Source organism: Zootoca vivipara, chromosome 2 (genome assembly GCF_963506605.1).
Source record: "Zootoca vivipara chromosome 2, rZooViv1.1, whole genome shotgun sequence".
In the NCBI taxonomy this organism is placed as follows: Eukaryota; Metazoa; Chordata; class Lepidosauria; order Squamata; family Lacertidae; genus Zootoca; species Zootoca vivipara.
The window spans coordinates 83,363,590-83,382,468 of NC_083277.1; the positions used below are offsets into that span (position 1 = coordinate 83,363,590).

The 18,879-nt window shown below is 46.1% G+C and overlaps 1 protein-coding gene across 5 annotated transcripts in view; it reads left to right on the plus strand.

Annotated features, from left to right (window-relative positions):
* ADGRL1 (adhesion G protein-coupled receptor L1) overlaps positions 1–14,781 on the plus strand; it is a 135,203-nt gene extending 120,422 nt beyond the window's left edge. For 2 of the 5 annotated variants that reach the window (XM_060271762.1, XM_035104836.2), the window contains 7 exons: positions 457–548; positions 2,892–3,060; positions 3,778–3,906; positions 4,044–4,140; positions 4,493–4,621; positions 5,142–5,159; positions 6,937–14,781. In XM_060271762.1, coding sequence (XP_060127745.1) covers positions 457–548; positions 2,892–3,060; positions 3,778–3,906; positions 4,044–4,140; positions 4,493–4,621; positions 5,142–5,159; positions 6,937–7,715 — 1,413 coding nt within the window. In that variant the 3' untranslated portion in view covers positions 7,716–14,781. Of the gene's footprint in view, positions 1–456; positions 549–2,891; positions 3,061–3,777; positions 3,907–4,043; positions 4,141–4,492; positions 4,622–5,141; positions 5,191–6,936 lie in introns of all 5 variants that reach the window. The other 3 variants (XM_035104832.2, XM_060271763.1, XM_035104835.2) reach the window with 3 other exon arrangements.
* Positions 14,782–18,879: the final 4,098 nt, after the last annotated feature.

Genomic DNA, 18,879 nt, shown 5'->3' on the forward strand with positions numbered 1-18,879 from the left:
TTGCCAAGTACTTGCAGTATATTATTATTATTATTATTATTATTATTATTATTATTATTATTATTTACATTACCTGACATTTTCAGAAGGTAAAATAGAAATTATTTGGTTTTCCGACAGCAGTTTATTTGCTTCTTCATCAAGTGTAGTCTTACCAAGCTGAATGTTGTCCAATCACAAAAAGAATAGCAGATTTTAATTCCTCACACCCCAAAACTTATTTCTAAGGCCCCTCACTGAAGAAATTTGCAAAGATTAAGTTCCTATCCTAAAATGGCATGTCCTAGCCTGGGATGTCATGTTGCTCATTCCTCCCCATCACACACAGACACTGACACTAACAAAAGCTTCCCCCTGCATCTGGGGAAAGTCACTAGCAGGGGAAAGTGGGAGGGGCTTTTTTTTGCAGAGGACTCCATTTCCCCTGCTCACATCCATCTGTACACATCCCCCCAGATCAACCTAGTGTTCCTCATGATCACTCTGCACAAGATGATCCGCAACACGTCGGTCCTCAAGCCTGACTCCAGCCGACTGGACAACATCAAGTGAGTTTATGTTTCGATTCCTTTTGATCCTTTGGCTTAGATCCAAACTTCTCCCTACCTTAATAGCACATCTCCAGTGCCTTCTGATTCCTGTGGTGCCTTGTATTTGGTTCTTCTAAAACAGCTTAGTGGGACAAAGCCAGAGCAGAGAAAACAGACAACTTGGCTTTTAAAGGGACTAGCCTCTTGCCCAGACCATAATATAGCGGACCCCATCTGTCTGTCTCAGCAGTCTCTCACTCCTGACCTACAGCTGGGAGTAAACAGGCTAGAGGTCAAAGCATAGTGCTTTATGGGCTCATATGATCCTTTCAGAATGCTGGGATATGGGTTGACTCACTCAGCACTGGGTAACATTATGAAGCACTTGTTTGATCTCTTCACCAAAGGCTTTGGACTGCTGGCCATCTTTATGTCGAGTAGATCTTTCTTTCTTTTCCTTTCTCTTTCTCACGACCCACCATGTTGCAAAGGCTCCTGTGAAACCAGCATCCTCTCATTTTAAGAGAGTGTCCTTACATTCAGGAAAGGAATTGTCCCCCTCTCAGATGAATAGAGTGAGGCTGCTTCGTTCAGTCAGCACAGTGGAGCTGTCTGAGTCAAGCAGCAAATGAGGTTAGAGTTCTGACACTTTGAGGGAATTTGTCAAGCTCAGTGCTGCAAATAGCTTGCAAATGCCAGTCTGTCAAAAGCCACGTGTTACTCACAAGTTCACATCTTCTTACTCTCATTCATACAAAATAATCTAGAGGTGGGGAGGGGTGAGAACACCCTGGTTAATGCTGAGTTAAGGTAAAAAAAAAATACTCATAGCTTAAAGTCTACTAAGCAGAGAAATGCAGTTCAGTTAATCCTAACAGCCTTATAAACTACCTTTACCTTGCCCAACTGACCCAGAACAATACTTAACCCAAGTAGCTGGAGCAAGTGCTGTGGACAGAGGAGGCTGCTGAACCTCTCAAGGATCCAGAGGAGTAAAAAATAAAAAGAGAGAGCTGGGAAGCTCAAACATGAATGAATACTGAACTAAGAAAGTATGAACCTCATGGAACCAAGGAAGGGGGGGAAAGGGTAGACCATGCTTTCTCTGTGCTATTGCCCTGATCCAAATCACACAGCCCTCTGTATGCACATGCACACAAACGGTTGCTCTTTGTTAAAAAGAAAAATTAAAGTAACAGAACTCCAAGCCACATGTATTTTGATCCTAATTTGCAGGTTACCTCTTACAAAATTTATTATACCCTAACTATGTAAACATGGAGTAAGCCTTACTGATTTAAGTTGGCTATATTTCAAAATAACCATATTTTTGATTGCAGCCTTAATTTTGCTAATTAACACTGTTTCTGGCAATATAGCCATTACTTCTATCTACCAGCCCAGTTTTTATATGCTTGCTTTTCCTGCTCTTTTTAGTTAATTTACCAAAGAGTTCCGGTGCATTTGTTTACAGGCTGGTGTGGTTTTGTAGCCTGCTTCCTGCTCTCTTTCTGTGTTTATTTTAGTTGCCAAATCTCAGTCAGAAATAAACACAGCAACACTTTGTGGTTTTAGTTTTGTACTTTGGATGAAAAAGACAAATAGACAGCTGATCACTTCTTTCCACTCAAAGAGCAAAGATTGGGAGCACTGACAGTAAGAGGATACTCCTGAGCCAATCCTAACCATGTTTGCTTGGAAGTATGTCTAGCGTCCGTCTCTTGGGCACCTACTAGAGAGTGCCTTTGATCTCACGGCTGACGAGCGACAAATATATGGCCATGCCATTTCACAGCCTTTCATTTTGAAAAGCCCCTTTAGAGTCTGAGCACACTCAAGTGTGGAAGTGCTTATGAAGCTTTAAGAGAGAGATAACAAAAAACAAATAAACGAATGGTCGAGCAACTACCAAACTAACATTTGGGACTATGGGGTGTTGTTAGGAAATGGCAGGTAGTACACAAGTCCCGTGATTTGTGTTTGTATTCAGTGAATGGAAGCCTTGGGTAACAACAAAGGTTAGGTGTAAAGGAGGCAGTTTAGTCAACATTTCTGGGGCAAGAACAACTGAAGGTCTGTAGTAACAATTTGGCTGGTAATTCTTAAGACACACAACTCCCTCACTAGCAAACTATGGGAGAATCTCCCACATGCTGACTGACATGCCCATCTTTCTCTCTCCATCCCCCTAACATTGTCTTACCAAGTTCTGTTTGGTTCATGTCTTGCGCTGTAGACTGTTTCTTTGGTGTCAGAAGTTGTACAGAGGCATCTATAGCATAACAGCAGGGAGATGTGAGACTAGTTTTGCGCTGGTGAGGACTCCCAATTCCCTGAACTCACTAGTGTCTCCTTCTACAGGTCTTGGGCACTCGGGGCAATCACTCTCCTTTTTCTCCTGGGCCTCACCTGGGCATTTGGTCTCCTCTTCATCAACAAGGAGTCTGTTGTCATGGCCTATCTCTTCACCACCTTCAATGCTTTCCAGGGCATGTTCATCTTTGTGTTTCATTGTGCACTGCAGAAAAAGGTGAGTATCTGTAGTCCAGAAGTGAAGGACAACACTTTTTACTTAAAGTTGTAGAGAACAATGGGAGCTGGTATTCTAAGGTGCTGGCTGAGGGATTTAGGAGACCAGGGTCATTGGGCAGAGCTGTCGACCTTGCTTGCATGTTGGGGATGCAGGGGCCTTAAAGAGAAGAGAACCATCGACTCTGCAAGGACTTTGGGTCCAAATTGAAAGGAATTGCATAGGACTATTGCCTGATTAAAAAACAAGAAACACTGAGTCAATTAAACAAGTTTTAGTCCATTAATTAGTTAATTAATCAACTAAGTTTGCATAGAAGTAAAGAAAATAGTTTCTGAAGGAAGACGGGTCTTTTTGTTTGTAAATAACATACCCATGTATCATAGCAGGCATCATCTTAGAAGAATCATTCCCTCCTGTGCGTGAGAGGAAAGGGGAGAGTGCCCCTTTAAGATGATGCTTGCCACCTGCAGTTTTTAATAAGCATTTGCATCTTTAGAAAATATCTGCCTGATTAATTGTGACCCTTTTTAAGTAAATGTTTTAAACTCATAAATTTAAGTAATTAATTCATGGAACATTGCTGCCCTAGTGAAGGTAAAGATTGTGATGAAAAGGCTTAGCTAAGAGGGCAGAACCAGCCTGAATAACCATGCTGCAGCCCAGACCATTCACGTCTTTTCCCCTGCCTTGACTCTCCTCCCTACAATGCGCCAGGTTCACCGGGAATTCAGCAAATGCCTGCGACATGCATCCTGTTGCCTACGGAGCCCGCCAGGGGCCACACTGGGCTCCCTCAAGACCTCAGCCATCCGCAGCAACAACCGTTACTACACTGGGACGCAGGTACCATTGGGCAGACTGGACTGGGGGGTGCTGCTATTACTGGTCTGGAGAACAGGAGAGGCTGGGACATTTTTAGGCCACAATACCCCTGGGGGTCTAGCTGCCCTACTGAATCCAGAGTGGGACTGTCTTTTCAGAGCCGAATCCGGAGAATGTGGAATGATACTGTAAGGAAGCAAACTGAGTCCAGCTTTATGGCGGGTGATCTCAACAGCACTCCCACCCTTAATCGAGGTGAGCAGTCACTCTTTATTTTTAATCACTTCTTGCATCTCCTTTGTGAGCCAGAGTCCTGCCCCACCCTTAACTGAGCAGTCACAAAGCTGCTCCCCGACCCCACTCTCTACAACCAAGCAGATGAAAGAGATCCCTACCAAACTCTGTATCAGTTTCTCCCAGTGAGTCACCTTTTCTCCTTGCCTACCTCTGGTGGCCTCCAATGTAGTTCTGCTCACATGGTCATGATGGAGCCAAGCTACTCAGTCTCCTCCCCATCTCCAGCCTTTCCCCCAACCCCAGATGTGGAGGCTCAAGTCACTTGCTACCTCCACGGTGCTAACACCTTTTCCTATACTACTTTTTGCAGGCACAATGGGGAACCACCTGCTGACCAACCCCGTGCTGCAGACACGGGGCGGGACCAGTCCTTACAACACACTCATTGCTGAGTCTGTGGGCTTCAACCCTGCCTCACCACCTGTCTTCAACTCCCCAGGTAAGGGCGTCGTCACCCAGGACAGCATACTTTCTCCTATAGATTGATGCCCCAGACTGAATTAGGGTTCCATTTGCACACACAAGCCCAGAACTCCACATTTTCCTTATTGAAAGCGAGGGATGGGGTAGGTAGAAAGCAAAAAGAACACCTGAGATTTCTGCTTTTGAATCTGGTGAAAAATGTAATTCCTCAAGCCTCAAGCGCTGGGAGGAATGGGTCAGGAGAACTGGCAGTGGAGGAGCTCCTCCTTTACTCTCCCAGTGCATAAGAGCCTGCCTTGTACTGAGACAGACCATTGGTCCCTCTTGCTCAGTATTATCTACACTGATTGGCCGTGGCTCCCCAGGGTCCCAGCCCTACCTAGAGATGCCAGGGAGTAAACAGCTGGTGCTGTGCCGCTGAGCTATGCCCACAGGGAGGATTTGGGCCATGTCTTATTTTGCATTACTGGCCCCAGCCACCTGGATAATGCTCTTTCTCTCTTTTCTCTTCCTCTCCCAACTGATGCTGCCTGCAGGGAGCTTCCGAGAGTCCAGTACGTCCCTCCTTTCCAGTTCCATTTCGCAGTAATGTTTCCTTCATTGCTAGTTTGACTGGCAGGCTGGGGGTGGGTGCAGCACAGACGTGAGCCGAGTAGTGGGTGTGTAGGGAGAATAGGAGTGCTGGCTTTTTGGAGGGAACTCCTCCCTTAACTCATGTTCCCATTTCTCGGCGGGTGGTGGTGCAGCATGGTTTGCGCAATTCTGGCTGTGGGCACTAGATGGAGCTAAATGCATCTGCAGAGCTCAGCGATACCCAACCTTCCCATCCCTGCATGCTGGGTTGAAACCATGGGCCCTTAACTTAGTGTGCACCCCGTGCTCTAATGGGCTGACTGTACCATCTCTGACAAATGGTCCCTCCAGCTCCAGAGGTCACCCTTTGCTGGGGGGAGACCGCAGGCTTCTTCCATTGGCAGATCAGATAACTTGTGTGCTCCTTGTTATGCATGTGGCTGTGTGCGGCTCAGCAGCCATGCCAACGTGTTACCTTAGAGGTTATGCCTTAGTTGCACTCTTGCTATCTTACTCAACAAACCAGTAAGCACGCATTCCTCTTTCCCACACGAGTGTCAGTACTTTCACACATGCATACCTAACTCACATGTAGTTGAAACCTGCGCTTATTTCCACACTAGACAATAAAAAAGAGAAGTGAACTGCAATCTGATGCTTGTTGGAAAAAATAGATTAAATTTAACAGAAGAGTACCCCAAAGATTATACATCTTATTCAAGGACAATAGTTCTATATGTTCTTTTTAAAACAAACAAACCCCAAAGCACCCCAGACCCAAGCCCCATCTTACCATGTGCATCAGAGTCCTCCTATGCTTGTTTTCGAGTCCAGTAGAAAGGAGCACTGTCTGGCTAACCCTGTGCTGACAAGAAGAGAAGGAAGATAAGGGGCTGTTGCTGCTGCTGCTGCTGCTGCTGCAGCTGCAGCTGCACAAACAACGCTGCCCCATTCTGGCTGGCTGTGCTATCCTGCTGGCAAAGGCAAATGCTAGGATTCTGTATATAGCTGTGGCACCTTCATCTGCTCCCTGGAGAAGAACTAAAGCTTGAAGAGCAGCTCGGCTAGTGGCCAATTGCTGGGAGCCCGTCTTCTTGATCTGAACTGGGCCCTGGTGGAAAAGGCTCTGCCTCCCTTCCCTGGGATTCCAAAAAAAGGAATGAAGGGGATTTCTGATGCACGTGGTCATTGCCTTGTTACTGTTATTATTTCGTTTTTATTAGATTTCTATACCGCCCTTCATCAGAGGATTATGGGGTGGTTTACAATATAAAAACACAAAAATACATAACATAGTAGCAAACCGAAACAATAGCTCATCCCACAGTTGTTGTTGTTATTATTATTTGTGTGAATCAAGTCTTAGAGAGTACCTTGTCAATATAGGAACTCTCGAATAAGCCTTGCTTGAAATGTGCACTGACCCTTTCAATTCAGTTAAATAAATTACCCACTCATGCAGCCTCAGCTTCAGGTTCAACTCTCTTAGCTTCTACCTCCATTTTTGTTGCTGCCATCATTTCCCATACACACAAGCCAGTTCTCCCCATGTAACAACCCTACATATTTCATACACACACTTCTTATCCGCTCTTTTCCTCGGCGCACACACACACACCACTTGAGCAGACCATCTGCCCATGTAGAACTTAGTTCTCAAGTAATGGCTTCTGCTCTGTGGCATAAGCATGAGTTGTTCATGACCTCCCCCCCCCCACCTCCTCCCACTAATACCCATATATGTGCCCACCTTTACAGAGCACCCCCTGAACAACAGCCGAGACGCCTGTGGCATGGACACCCTCCCGCTCAATGGCAACTTCAATAACAGCTACTCCCTCCGCAGTGGCGACTTCCCGACCGATGGCACCAAGATGGCCGACTGCCGACGCAACCTGAGTGATGCCGCCGCCTTTGAAAAAATGATCATCTCCGAGTTGGTGCATAACAACTTGAGAGGGGGAGGCAGTGGTGTGGTCAAGGGGGGAGGGGGTTCTGCCGAGACCTCCAACCCCCCTGGGCCCCCTCCCCCTCCCAACATAGTTGCAGGGGGAGGGGGTACCAACAATGAGGATGACGCCATTGTGCCTGACGCCCCTTCCTTGACCCATGAGGAGAACATGGAAATTGAACTCATGTATAAGGCCTTAGAGGAGCCGCTCTTGCTTCAGAGGGCACAATCCATCCTCTACCAGAGTGACCTGGAGGAGTCGGAGAGCTGCACAGCTGACCTGACAGAGGGGGGCGATGGCCAAGCCCCTTCCCCCAACAGGGACTCTTTATACACCAGTATGACCAACCTGAGGGACTCCCCATACCCGGACAGCAGCCCTGAGGCAGTTGGGGAAGTGATTCCTCATGCCCAAGCCATCAATGAAATCTACTATACCAATCGGCCAGCCTTGGTGCCGCGCAACCAGCTCCAGGCCTACTACCAAGTCCGGAGACCCAGCAATGATGGCTACTTGGTCCCAGGAAGCTTAGAAAACCCAGCAGTGGAGGGAGATGGCCAAATGCAGCTGGTGACCAGTCTCTGAGGGGCTGAGAAGGGACTGAGGGACCATAACACCCCCCCAAAAAAAACCCCAATACGGCACTGTTGCCGTGACCTGAACATTTAAATTTTTTCCTGGAAGAAAGGGTGGGGAAGAAGAGAATGGCACAGGGCTGGGGAATGAATGGAGGAGGGAAGGTGGAAGAAAGAGCTGAGTGAGGCAGAGGGCTTCTCCGAGGAGAAGGGAGGGGCAGCCATTTTGTCCATCTTTCCTTCCATCCAATTAGATTTCCAGACAGAAACTGGCATGTGGCCTATCTGGTTATGTCCGTTTTTCTTCTCCAGGCAAATAAATGCAATGGAGGAAAGAGAGCTGAATCTAGGCAAAAGGATCAGACTTATTTTGACAATACCTTCTAGATAATTGGGGGGGGGCAGAGGATGAACCAAGAAATTAGGGTGGGAAAGTTAAAAAGTTGACTTTTTTTAATGTTACGAAAATCAAAGCCATGAGGGTTCCACATTCAGAGACTGTGGCACCTGGGGAAATGCCCTGCCCTGCGCCCTGGCTCAGAGCCTGCTCTCCACCCCTCGCCTTCCCATAGCTTAATTGGCCTGTTTTGCAGAAAAGTACGAGGGACAAATAGGGCCATGTGGCACTCTGCCTAGTCGGGGTTTAGATTCAACTGTTGCCAAAAAAGAGAGAAAAAAGACAGAGAAAGGTATGAGGGTGGGGGGAGAAGAAAGAGCTGTTCAGATAACGCTATGCTGAGAACCTGCCTTCCAGTATTTGTTGACTGTCACAGTTTATCAACAGGGTTTGCATCAAGTTCTTCAGCTCTTTCAAATTGGCAGGAAAGGTTTGCTTTTATTCTTTCCTCTCTCTCTATTTTTTTAAAAATTAAAGCCCACATAGGAATGTTTGAAAAGCACCGTTGCTTCTGGGGAAGGAGGAAGTAGCACTGAGGTGTGGCTGTCTTTAGATTTCTTTTCATTTGTATGGCCACACATAGTGGCCTTTCCCCTCCTAGTTGCTTTAGGGCCACCGAGCCTGACATAAAATTGCACAATAAGTAAGAGGTGCTGAGGGATGGGGTGGGGTGACAGCGGAGGGAGCATCTCTTCCCGTTCCACTCAGTTCCACCAGTCGCCCCCACGGCCTGCTAAGTTCCAGCTCCAAATATTTAGAAAGTGATGCAAGACTGCTCTCACCTTCCTTCCGTTTCATTCCTGCCCACGAAGACGCAAACGTCAGGAGTATCCTGCAATGCAAATATGGCTGCCGTCAGAACACATTTGGGACTACATGGGAGAAAGTAGGAGTGTTGAACTCTCCCCCGCCCCCCCAGACTGGATGGATTGTCCTTCAGAAAAATGACAAACAGAACAAACAAAAACAGCAACAAAAACACTAACCCAGACTGCACTTTTTTTTCCACCCAAAGGAAAAAGAAATAGCAAATCTCCCTCTTCAAGCACAACTCCGACTTTTCTCACCAACTCTCAGCCTGGGAGAGTTGGGGAAGCAACCAGTCTCACCTAGAGACACCATATCTCTGGGGCGGGCGGCGGGCGGGTTGGGAAGCGGGGGATGTGATACCCATTGAAATGCTGTAAATATGAAATCCTAAAAACAAAACAGAGAATTGATTTACTCACTTGAAAAAAAGGAAAAACAAACCAAGGGACTTTTCTGTCTGGGTTTTAAATATATCTATATCTATATAATATATATAGATATATGGTACTCAGCTCTGCTCTGGCCCCATGTGTGGTATGGGAGCATGGAAGGAAAAATGGGGGGAAATCCCTTCTTTGACAAAGACAACTGGGGGAAACCCGCCGAGAGCAGATTTTTACAATCAAAAAAGAGGAAAAACATTTTGGCACAATTTTTATGTAATATATAACATATACTGCGTCATTTCTGTGACCTTGAAGCATTTCCCCTTTCCTGCCGGATGAGGTACCTTTTTCATACATCTCCACATGAAGTTGGTTATTTTCTCATTAACTGCCACTTTGGAATTGTGGGTGGGGGAAAACACACTTTTACTGCAAGACCCAAAGATGCTGTAATGCTGTCGGTTACAGAAAAATCCTTCGCTTTTAAGAATTCTAAGGGGGGACAGAGTAGTTTCATTTCATCATCATTATTTTTAAGCAGCCAAGTCTTATCTATGTAGAAACTTCCAGGCTAGATGTCATGTTATATCAAAAAGGGAAATGGTGCGTGGTTTTGCCACTTGGAGCCTTGAAATGTTTGTTCTCTTACTTTTATTTCGTTTGCATCTTTTGTCCTCTCCCAGTTAATGGAATTGCTAAGAGACTAGGTAAAAAGCAGAAGCCGAGGGTTTGGCATTCTTACCTTCCTTGGAATAGGCAGGGGGTTCCTTTCTCTGTGCCATGCTATGGCAGGAAAGAAGAGCCATCATCACTCCTTGTGGCCTGCTTACATCTCTTATCCCAGTGCCACAGCTAAGACCCAAGGTGCCAATATTAAATTGCCCTGTACAGTGGCAGCACAATCAATCAAGTCCTCCTTTTCCATCAGGAGACAGCACTAACCCTGATGACAGTGAGCTTTCTTTTTTCAGTTTCTTGCTCCGTGTTCCCCTGTGTTATCATTGTGCTAGTCCTGTTCATATGGTTGCTTCCCCTAGCAGCTGCATGTTTGCAGCATCCAAGAATGCCCCTTGATCATGTTTGGTAAAGAGAAGCTTGTTGTGTGCCCATATTGATATTTTCTGCAAAGAACCTAGTTAAAGGTTGGCCACAAAGAAAGAGAAGAAACCCAATACATCTGTAGCTCACAGAGCTTGATCTGACATCATTTACTATCTCGGGACATGGCATATAATAGGCACAGACTTTTTCACCTACTTTTTCACCCTCCACCCAACCTAATGTAATTATACTTGATTCAGAGATAGGGACTAATGGTTTTCAGAAGTATTTTGTTTTATATCAGAGTCATACTTTCAAAGGGCACAAGGAATTGGGTTGTGGGGTTTTCCCTGCCCTTGTTACTGTTTCCACAGGTTTGGGTTGTATTCTTCATTAGGATCTCATTGCATGAAAGTTGGAAGGGTAGTGTGAGAATCCTGACAAATCCCTGTTGGCTCAAACTCCTTCCTGTCGCTCTTTCGATCTTGGTCCAGAACCAACTTGCTCACCCTCTTAGATGGACACCTTACCCTTGTGAGGACAAGGCCCAACTCCCATTTACCTGATTCCATCACCAAACCATGGTTCTGATCAATCCTCTCCCCAATACCAAATGGCCTTATTCACCCCACTTGCATTTGCTGCATTGGCCCAAGGAAGGCCCTGTGTTCAGGAACTGCCTTGGTATGATCACCAAGAGGTACCTCCATTTGGAAACCTCATGTGGAAAACAAAAACAAAAAAACCAAAGACATATCTGCCCTCATCCATCCTGTTGGAGCGAAGCTGTAGAGACCGAGTCTCTAGCAGCCCAACCTCAAGGCTTTGCGCTTTCCAGCTTCATGTTAGCTATGAGTAGTCCACACTGTACTTGAGATTTGGACTTTAATTGAAATGAAAAGATTGACACGATTATGAAGTACTGTAGTATCAGTGTTACGGCATGTTCTGTCCTGGCACAAGAGGAAGGGGGCGCTAACACTATTGAAGTAACCACTGTAAGAATAGTCTTGGAAACCAGCCACTGGAATCAGCCCAGATGCTCCCAGGTGCTGGGTAGTGGCAGCCAGAATCCATATGCGTTGAAGGCGTGTTCATGCTAGTTGCACTTTGCCATTGCCCTGTTTCTTTTATTACTGCTTATCTTGGTGCAAGGAAAAATCTTGGAGAGAGCTCTGTAGAGGCACACCCCTGTTTTAACTTGGACTACAGGTATAGGCCAGGAAGAGTCCTGCAGCCATTACTGCCACTGAGGGGAGAGGTATGCCCACTGTGTGTTGGTATGAAATAAGGCCAGCCCTAGATATGAGGGGGCCCTTGGCAGACCCACCTTCTGGTGAGCCCCCCCCCCAAACTGGAGACCCCTTATAAGGTCACCCACCGGTAGTGGTGCCGGCAGAACTTCTGATCAGTGGTGTGTTGTCCCCAGCTGGGGAGCTGAGATCTGCCACAAGGGGTCCCAGCAGCTATCCAAGGATGCTGTGGTGGATGCTAAGACTGTCCTCTTCTAAATGTGTGCTCCCTCACCTGTTGTCAATTATTGTTCACCGTTATCATACCCACCTCTGGCAATAGAGAGTGGATCCAGAGAAAGTATAGCTGTCCAGCCCAAACTTGAGAAGTGAAGCTACCACTAGGATAGAAGCGGGCTGCCCCCACCAGTTACATTATATATATATATATATATATATATACCCTGCCTGGGCTATACCGGTAATTATTTTGAGAGGTTATTTGTGCTCTTCACATACCTTCATGATTTCATAAATCTCTTTTCCCCCCTAACTCATCTTTTTGTTTCCTTTGTGGGGAAGATGCTCCAACCCTCTGGTTTTAGCTGCCTGTTTTAACCTATTTTCAACAACTTCCCTTGTTAGAAGAGAGTTGCATATTGTATTCTACATATGGGTGTGCCATAGATATCAAGAATGCTGTAGCGCTAATTGCTGGTTTGTTTTTAATCCTTTTCCTAACATGGAATTTACCTTTCTTCTTTTTAACTACCATGATATCCTTGCACTTTCTATTTTGACTCCCAATATTACATTCTTGTGTCATTTGCTACCCCTTTAACCAGTTTTAGCGTTTCAGTAGGGAACTGCAAGTTCCCCTCATATCCAGCAGTGATAAAAACAGGCTTTTCTCAATCCACAACTTGAAGGAAATGCCCTATTAGCTTAGAGCAAGAATTCAGAAACTGTGACCCCTCTGATGTTATGGGACAGCCCACAGCCAATCCAAGACTTGGAAGGTAACAGTTTGCTCTATACATTTTTCTTTGGGTCTGTGTGGTGCAGATGCTTCAAACGCCATCCAGCAGCACCCACTGCAGAGTCCAGATATTTTGAACGTAAGTGGCATTATCATTCTAGGGTGGAATGGTGGGCAAGGCTGCATATATCTGCTCTAGGCCTTGCACAGATTGACTTCTACTGAACTTTTGTACAGAATTCATCTTGTTTTATATCATTGAAGTCTCAATCTGTGGGTTACAGAAAGGAATTAAAGGTATCTAAAGTTTGAATGTGAAATCTGTAGGATAGTAAAAAACCAAGGAGGCATCACATTTATCGTGAAGCTTCAGGAGCCAACAGGTGCCACTCATTTTGTATGGCCAGAGGGGGCTCAAGCTTCCCCATGAGAAACCCTCCTCAGCTTCCTAAACAACTCCTGCTGACACCTCCAGCCATCCTGGGCATAGCCAGAAGCCCTCTTTGCTTGCACCCCATTAAGCTGAGGCACCTGGCCTGTCGTTCTTTTTCTCTACCCATCCATCTACGACTTATGCAAACCCATGAACTCAACTCACTTTAGCAAAGTACTCCGCTTGACTTCTCCAGAGTTACATCTCCTTGGCCCAATGAGAGCAGTTGGGCAAGCTAGCTCAAGCTTACTCCCCCTTCAGCCTTCAAACCAGAATAGCATGGAGAGCAGGATAAAATCTAGGACAAGATTAAGGCCCACGATTCCTGTGCCATGAAGCCAGTTGGGCAAATTAGCCTCTATGCCTCACTTAAGTAAACTGCACTCTGTTCATCTAGGCCATCTTTGTCTTCTCTATAATTGGCTGTCTATAAGCCAACATGAGGGGCATTTATGCATAAGCTAGTTCAGGACAGCACTACCTCTAGGGCAACATTTAAACTCCAAATCTGCTGCTCTAAATGCCACTCTGAGCTTAATCCTCTGAAGCAGTGGCAGATATGCCCTGCTCCCCCTTTGTTGGGGGAGTGAAAGACACTCCCTTCTTTGCCAGGAACTCTCTCAGGCTGCCTCCAAACTCCTCAAGCGTGGTTCTTTTGCAGAGTCCGTGAAAGGACAGATATATCGCCTGAACTAGCAACCAGCAGAGCTCAGAAGCGGAGAATCGCCCATCTTCCCCAAACTGCATGACCAAGGGGTGTGCTCCAACACTGGGGTCTCCCAGTTTGTAGGGAGTGAATTTTTGCATTGGGCTCCCTCTGCCAGCTAAGGCTGCCATACAGGGACTCCTTATACCAGCAGCTCCTTGCTTGGCACAGGCCTCCACAAGGCAGCCCTGTGCCCTAGATTGGGTCTCCCCACTTCTGTGGGCAGTGGTGGCCTTCAAAGGGTTGGAACAACACCTGTAGGGCCACCTAGTACCAACTGGTGGGCCCAGACGCCAATTATTTTCACTCAGTCATTCCATTGAAGGTATGAGCACCAATATGCCACGCCCAGCAAAGGTAGTGAGAAAGACTTGTGCTGGAACAGGAAGTGGATGCAAAAAGGGAAAGGGATGCCCAGTGGCGTAATGGGAAATGGCAGCCTGCTTTCCAGAGCTGCAGGCTGGTTCCCTGGTCAGGCCACACTGCCTCCTTGAAGCTGACCCTCCCTGCTCTCCCATCCTCATTCCCAGCTCCCTCCAGGTTTAGCAGTAAAGCTGTGCCTTTCGAATGGCAGCATGAAGGCCTGAGCCCAGGAACCCAGGGCCTGCTGGGAAGGTTTGCGATTCATTCTCTCCCTTGGCCCCTCAATGTCCCCCTCCTACAGGTTGGTGCTGATCCATTTCAATCTCCACACTGTTGCTTTTTGCCCACTTTGCCTCTTCCCCCCCCCCACCCTTCTCCTTTCCATTTCTCTTGTCTTTCAGTCCCCTTCCCTTCCTTTCAACATGCCAAACCAATTTTGGGTCGAGTGCATTAAACAGAAAAAAAATATAATAATGAAAATTTTAAAAATATTTAAAAAAATGGAAACTTGTTGAGTTACAAAAAAAATAAAACAATAAAGAAAATACAATTTCTTGGAACTGTTGGTAGTTGCGAATATTTCTTTGTGGCCCAAGATGTACAGGAGCATAAAGCGAAAACACAGCCATGGAAAAGGCCTGATGTGAAAAATCCTGAGCACTTTGAAGACTGTCCATGGAGCTAGCTTCTCTGTAACCAGCCACTGCATTTTCCTTTACTTATTTACTTCCACAAAATTGAGTAAAATTGTATAATAAGCATAAAATTCCTGATTCTCCTCATCCTAACTCCTACATGGGGAGGAGCAGAGCTGAACTGAGCAACGAGTGGGACCATGGCCACATCCAGCTTAGCTTGCATCAGCTAAGACAGAAGGTGTGGAGGTCAGTTTTCTCCCCCCCCCTTTTTGGGGGGGGCCATGTGAGCTCCAGGCCCAGATAAGGCCCATTAGTGGCAGTTGGATCCACTTGGGAACCAGCTAAGATTGATCTCCTCCCTGTCTTAGACAGGCCCATTATAGATGCCACTGACAGCTTCCACCCACCTGTGTCTTCAGCAGCTGCAGTGGCAATGTCCACAGAGATGGAGCTCCACCTGCCCACCCCCTCAGCAGACCTCTGACACTTCCATGCAGACAAAACAGATTGGTTCTGTTTCATGGAGCAATTATAGCTCCTAAAGAAAAATTATGGAAACAAAATTCTGAATCTCTCAGAAAAGATAATACCACACTCCTTTAAAAAAAATAAAATCCCCATGACATCAATGGCTACAGATAGAAAAGGTACATTCTTCACAGTTGTGCGTTTTATCTTGTGCACCAGCAGAGAGATTACCATCTCCTAGGTGGACCTTATTCATATGTCTCATGAAGATATAACCCGAATAATATTCTCTCAGAACTTTACACAAAGGACAGCATGTAGTAATATGTGCAAGATTAAGATGCTTAAGATGCTTTAAACCACTAGGACAGGCACACTCTGAATACGACCTGTCTTGTATCTTCTAAAAAAGCAGAATACATCACACTTAACTGAGCGAGTAAAGGCCATCCTATCGCTGAATTTTAGCAAGTCCTTTAAACAACAAAAGGAATGTAAGGGAAATTCTTGTATTAGGGTGCTATTTTAGAAACAGATAAGAGTTGTTTTATCCATCTGGAGGGATAAGTCAAGCAGTCTGCCTCAAGCTTTACAGCAAACTCTAAACTCTCTACAGTATAGGATTCAAAATTTCACCCCCAGAGATAATAGAAACACTTCCCTAGTGTGATTGTTCATTTCCTCAAAGACTATCCTAAGAGGGCAGCAAGGCTCACTGAAGATAATTTTAGCCATTAGTTTCACACAATTTTCACACAAACTGTTTGTATTGCTGCTGTAGGCATTTCAGTTCTACATAAAGCAGCCAATGTGGGTGGCAGGGTGTGTGCTAATAATAATCACAAAAGTCTGCTGTGAACTGTCTCCAGAGGACTTAAAATTCTCAGAGGCCCCACCTGGGCTCCATAAAGACATTGCAGGGCCACCTAACTTCCAAACATAAATAAATAGCAGTACCAGCCCAGGACACATCCTTGGTGAAGAAGTAACAACCCTTTGTGATCCTGATATAATCAGGTAATTGTCAGTGGGCAGACAATTGGTCTCAATTGTCACAAAGCTGCTTTCTACAGTACTAAGGTGTGTGGCTAGAAAGGAAGTTGGACCAGTGGAATTAATCCAGCAGCAGATGTGCCGAGTTGCATCCAACAGTGGGGGGCATCATGCGCAATGGGCGTTGGGAGGAGGCCGATAGTAGGAGGCCACGCCCTGAGGCCTGCCACCGCCACTACGAGGCCTGGTGCCACAAGCCCCAGAGAGGCAAACCGCCACAAGGCCCAGAACCTCAAGATTGGGGGGGGTGGGGGGCCGAAGACACCTCAGCTCTATAGAGTTGGCGCCTCTGTCCAGCAGGGCTTGTTCTATGTTCTTAAACAGGCCCAAGCATGCTATGAAAGGAAGAAGAGCAGTATCTAATATTCAGAGAGGTACCAGAAGAACTCAGGCCTGTGTGAGACGCTTGTCACCTGCCTTGCAATTCTCAGAAATAAGTCTCAGTATATTATTTGGACCTTACTGCCTTGTTCGTATGCCTAGGACTGCAGCTGAATGTGTAGGCTACAGTTTCTCAGCAATTGTAAGTGACTAGGAGTGCTTTCCTTAAGCAGGAGAGAAACAGAGGCTATATGTCAGAGTGCTGCATTTGCATTAGTTAGAGGGTACTATTTGAGTGTATCTGGTATTGAAGCTGAAACGTATAGTTGTGCCCTAGACTTGTGTGCAAAAAGTAAATAGCAGTTGTGGGTGACAGCTGGGAAATATTGCAGGAAGGGGAAGGGAGAGTGTAAAAACATATATTTATTACATTTATATCCTGCCTTGGGTTTATTGGAAGAAAGGCTGGGATAGAAACGTAATAAATCTTCCAGTGAACTCAAGATGGCATGCATGGCTCTTCCCAACCAGCACCTTTTATCCTCGCAACAATCCTGAGAATTAGTTTAGACAGAGATGGCGATTGGCCCAAGGTCACCCAGGAAGCATCATGTCTGGGGATTTGAACCAAGATCTCTCTACCCCAACACTCTGACCACTACACTACACTGGCTTCCCACTAACTTCCTCTGTGGCACAGAAAGCATTCAGGCTGCCTAAGCTGCTGTTTAGTCTAAATCATTATGCAGTTGGAGATGTGGTCATTATGCTGCTTCCCCCCACCCTGGCTTTTGAAAAGGAAACCAACTACTCTTTTTCTATATTGAAGAATGTCAAGGAAGCTCAATTCAGGAGGGGAAATGAGCATGTTCATCACCTGGCAAAGTCCAAAGAAGTTGAATTAAATCCATACGCCCCCTTCTCTCAATTTGGTTGTAGGCAGTGGGGTGGGGTGGCAAGGCTCACGTGACCTGCAGTCGGTCATGCAGAGGAGCGTGAACCCACCAGTGGAGACAATCTGGTGCTCCTGCTGGCGTGTTTGCACCACGCCAACCACACCACCACCTTGCCCCTCCCCTTCTACCTGTGAGTAAGCAGCAGCAACCGGCTGGTGGCCAGGTGAGTGCTGCTGCTCCACCACAGCACCCCGGCTACTGTTTGTAGACCTACTTTGGCCCATAATAATTTGGCGTCATCATAATTCAATGAGCTCTGGCAGAATAAAAGTCTCAAAAACCAAGAGGGAGATTATATTTTGCTAGGAGGACAGATAGAAAATGACACACTTGCAGGGAGGTGGAGGAGAGATTTAGAGCAAAAGAGGATTAGAGATGGTTTTTATCTTAGAGCTTGGGGGGGGGGACTTGGAGTGTTCTGGAATGAAACAAGAGAGCACAGGTCAAAGGATTCTTCGATCCTGAAACTCTGAGTTCTGCTTTCAGTTTTGGTAGAATATAGCTTTGGAGGCACATCTGATTGAACAGTGTGCTTTGTCATCTCATTCTCTGCCTTTCCACTCCTAGTAGAGCAGTTTTAGGCATAGTGATTCAAAGCAACAGCTTACGAAACTAAGGCTGCACAACATGAGTGGCTTGAAACGCAGCCAGGTCATCCCCTCCCACTGCACTTTACATTGCTGTAATACTGTATGCACCAGAGAGGGGCAGGGGTGTCTCCACCCAATGCACACTGCCTGAAGTGATTCGCCACGCCTACAACCCCTCCCACTCCGAACTCCTCTTCCATTAAGCTGCACATGTGCAATGGGTGTCTGACATGTACACACCTCTGTTTAAAAATCCTTCCAGTAGCACCTTAGAGACCAACCAAGTTTGTCATGACAAACTTGGTTGGTCTCTAAGGTGCTACTGGAAGGATTTTTAATTTTAATTTTGACTGCGTCAGACCAACACAGCTACCTACTTGTAACTAACACCTCTGTTTAATCACACTTTCAACTCGGATGGAAGCTCATTTGAGGGGAAAGTGTATCAAACAGTGATATTTCTTTAAAAGCACACACAACCTATTAGATACATATGGATTGTGGCTAATGTCATGTGTGCTTGGCTTCAGTCACCAGTGTTGGGAGCACACTGGAGTCAGGGTAAACGGTAATGTGTATTCATCCTAGGGAATCTGGTTACAAGGGCATCTCCAGAGGCTGGAGTTGGAGGGAAAGGAATAAGGTTCACAGTGGAGTTCTGTGCATGTCTGCTTAGAAGTAATCACTTGCCTTGAGCTCAGTGGCTCTTGCCCACTGTGCATTGAACCAAGCCTCAGAGATGCTCCTGATCTCCACTTCCCCCTTTCATAGCTCCTTGTGAGGAAAATACCAAGTTACGGA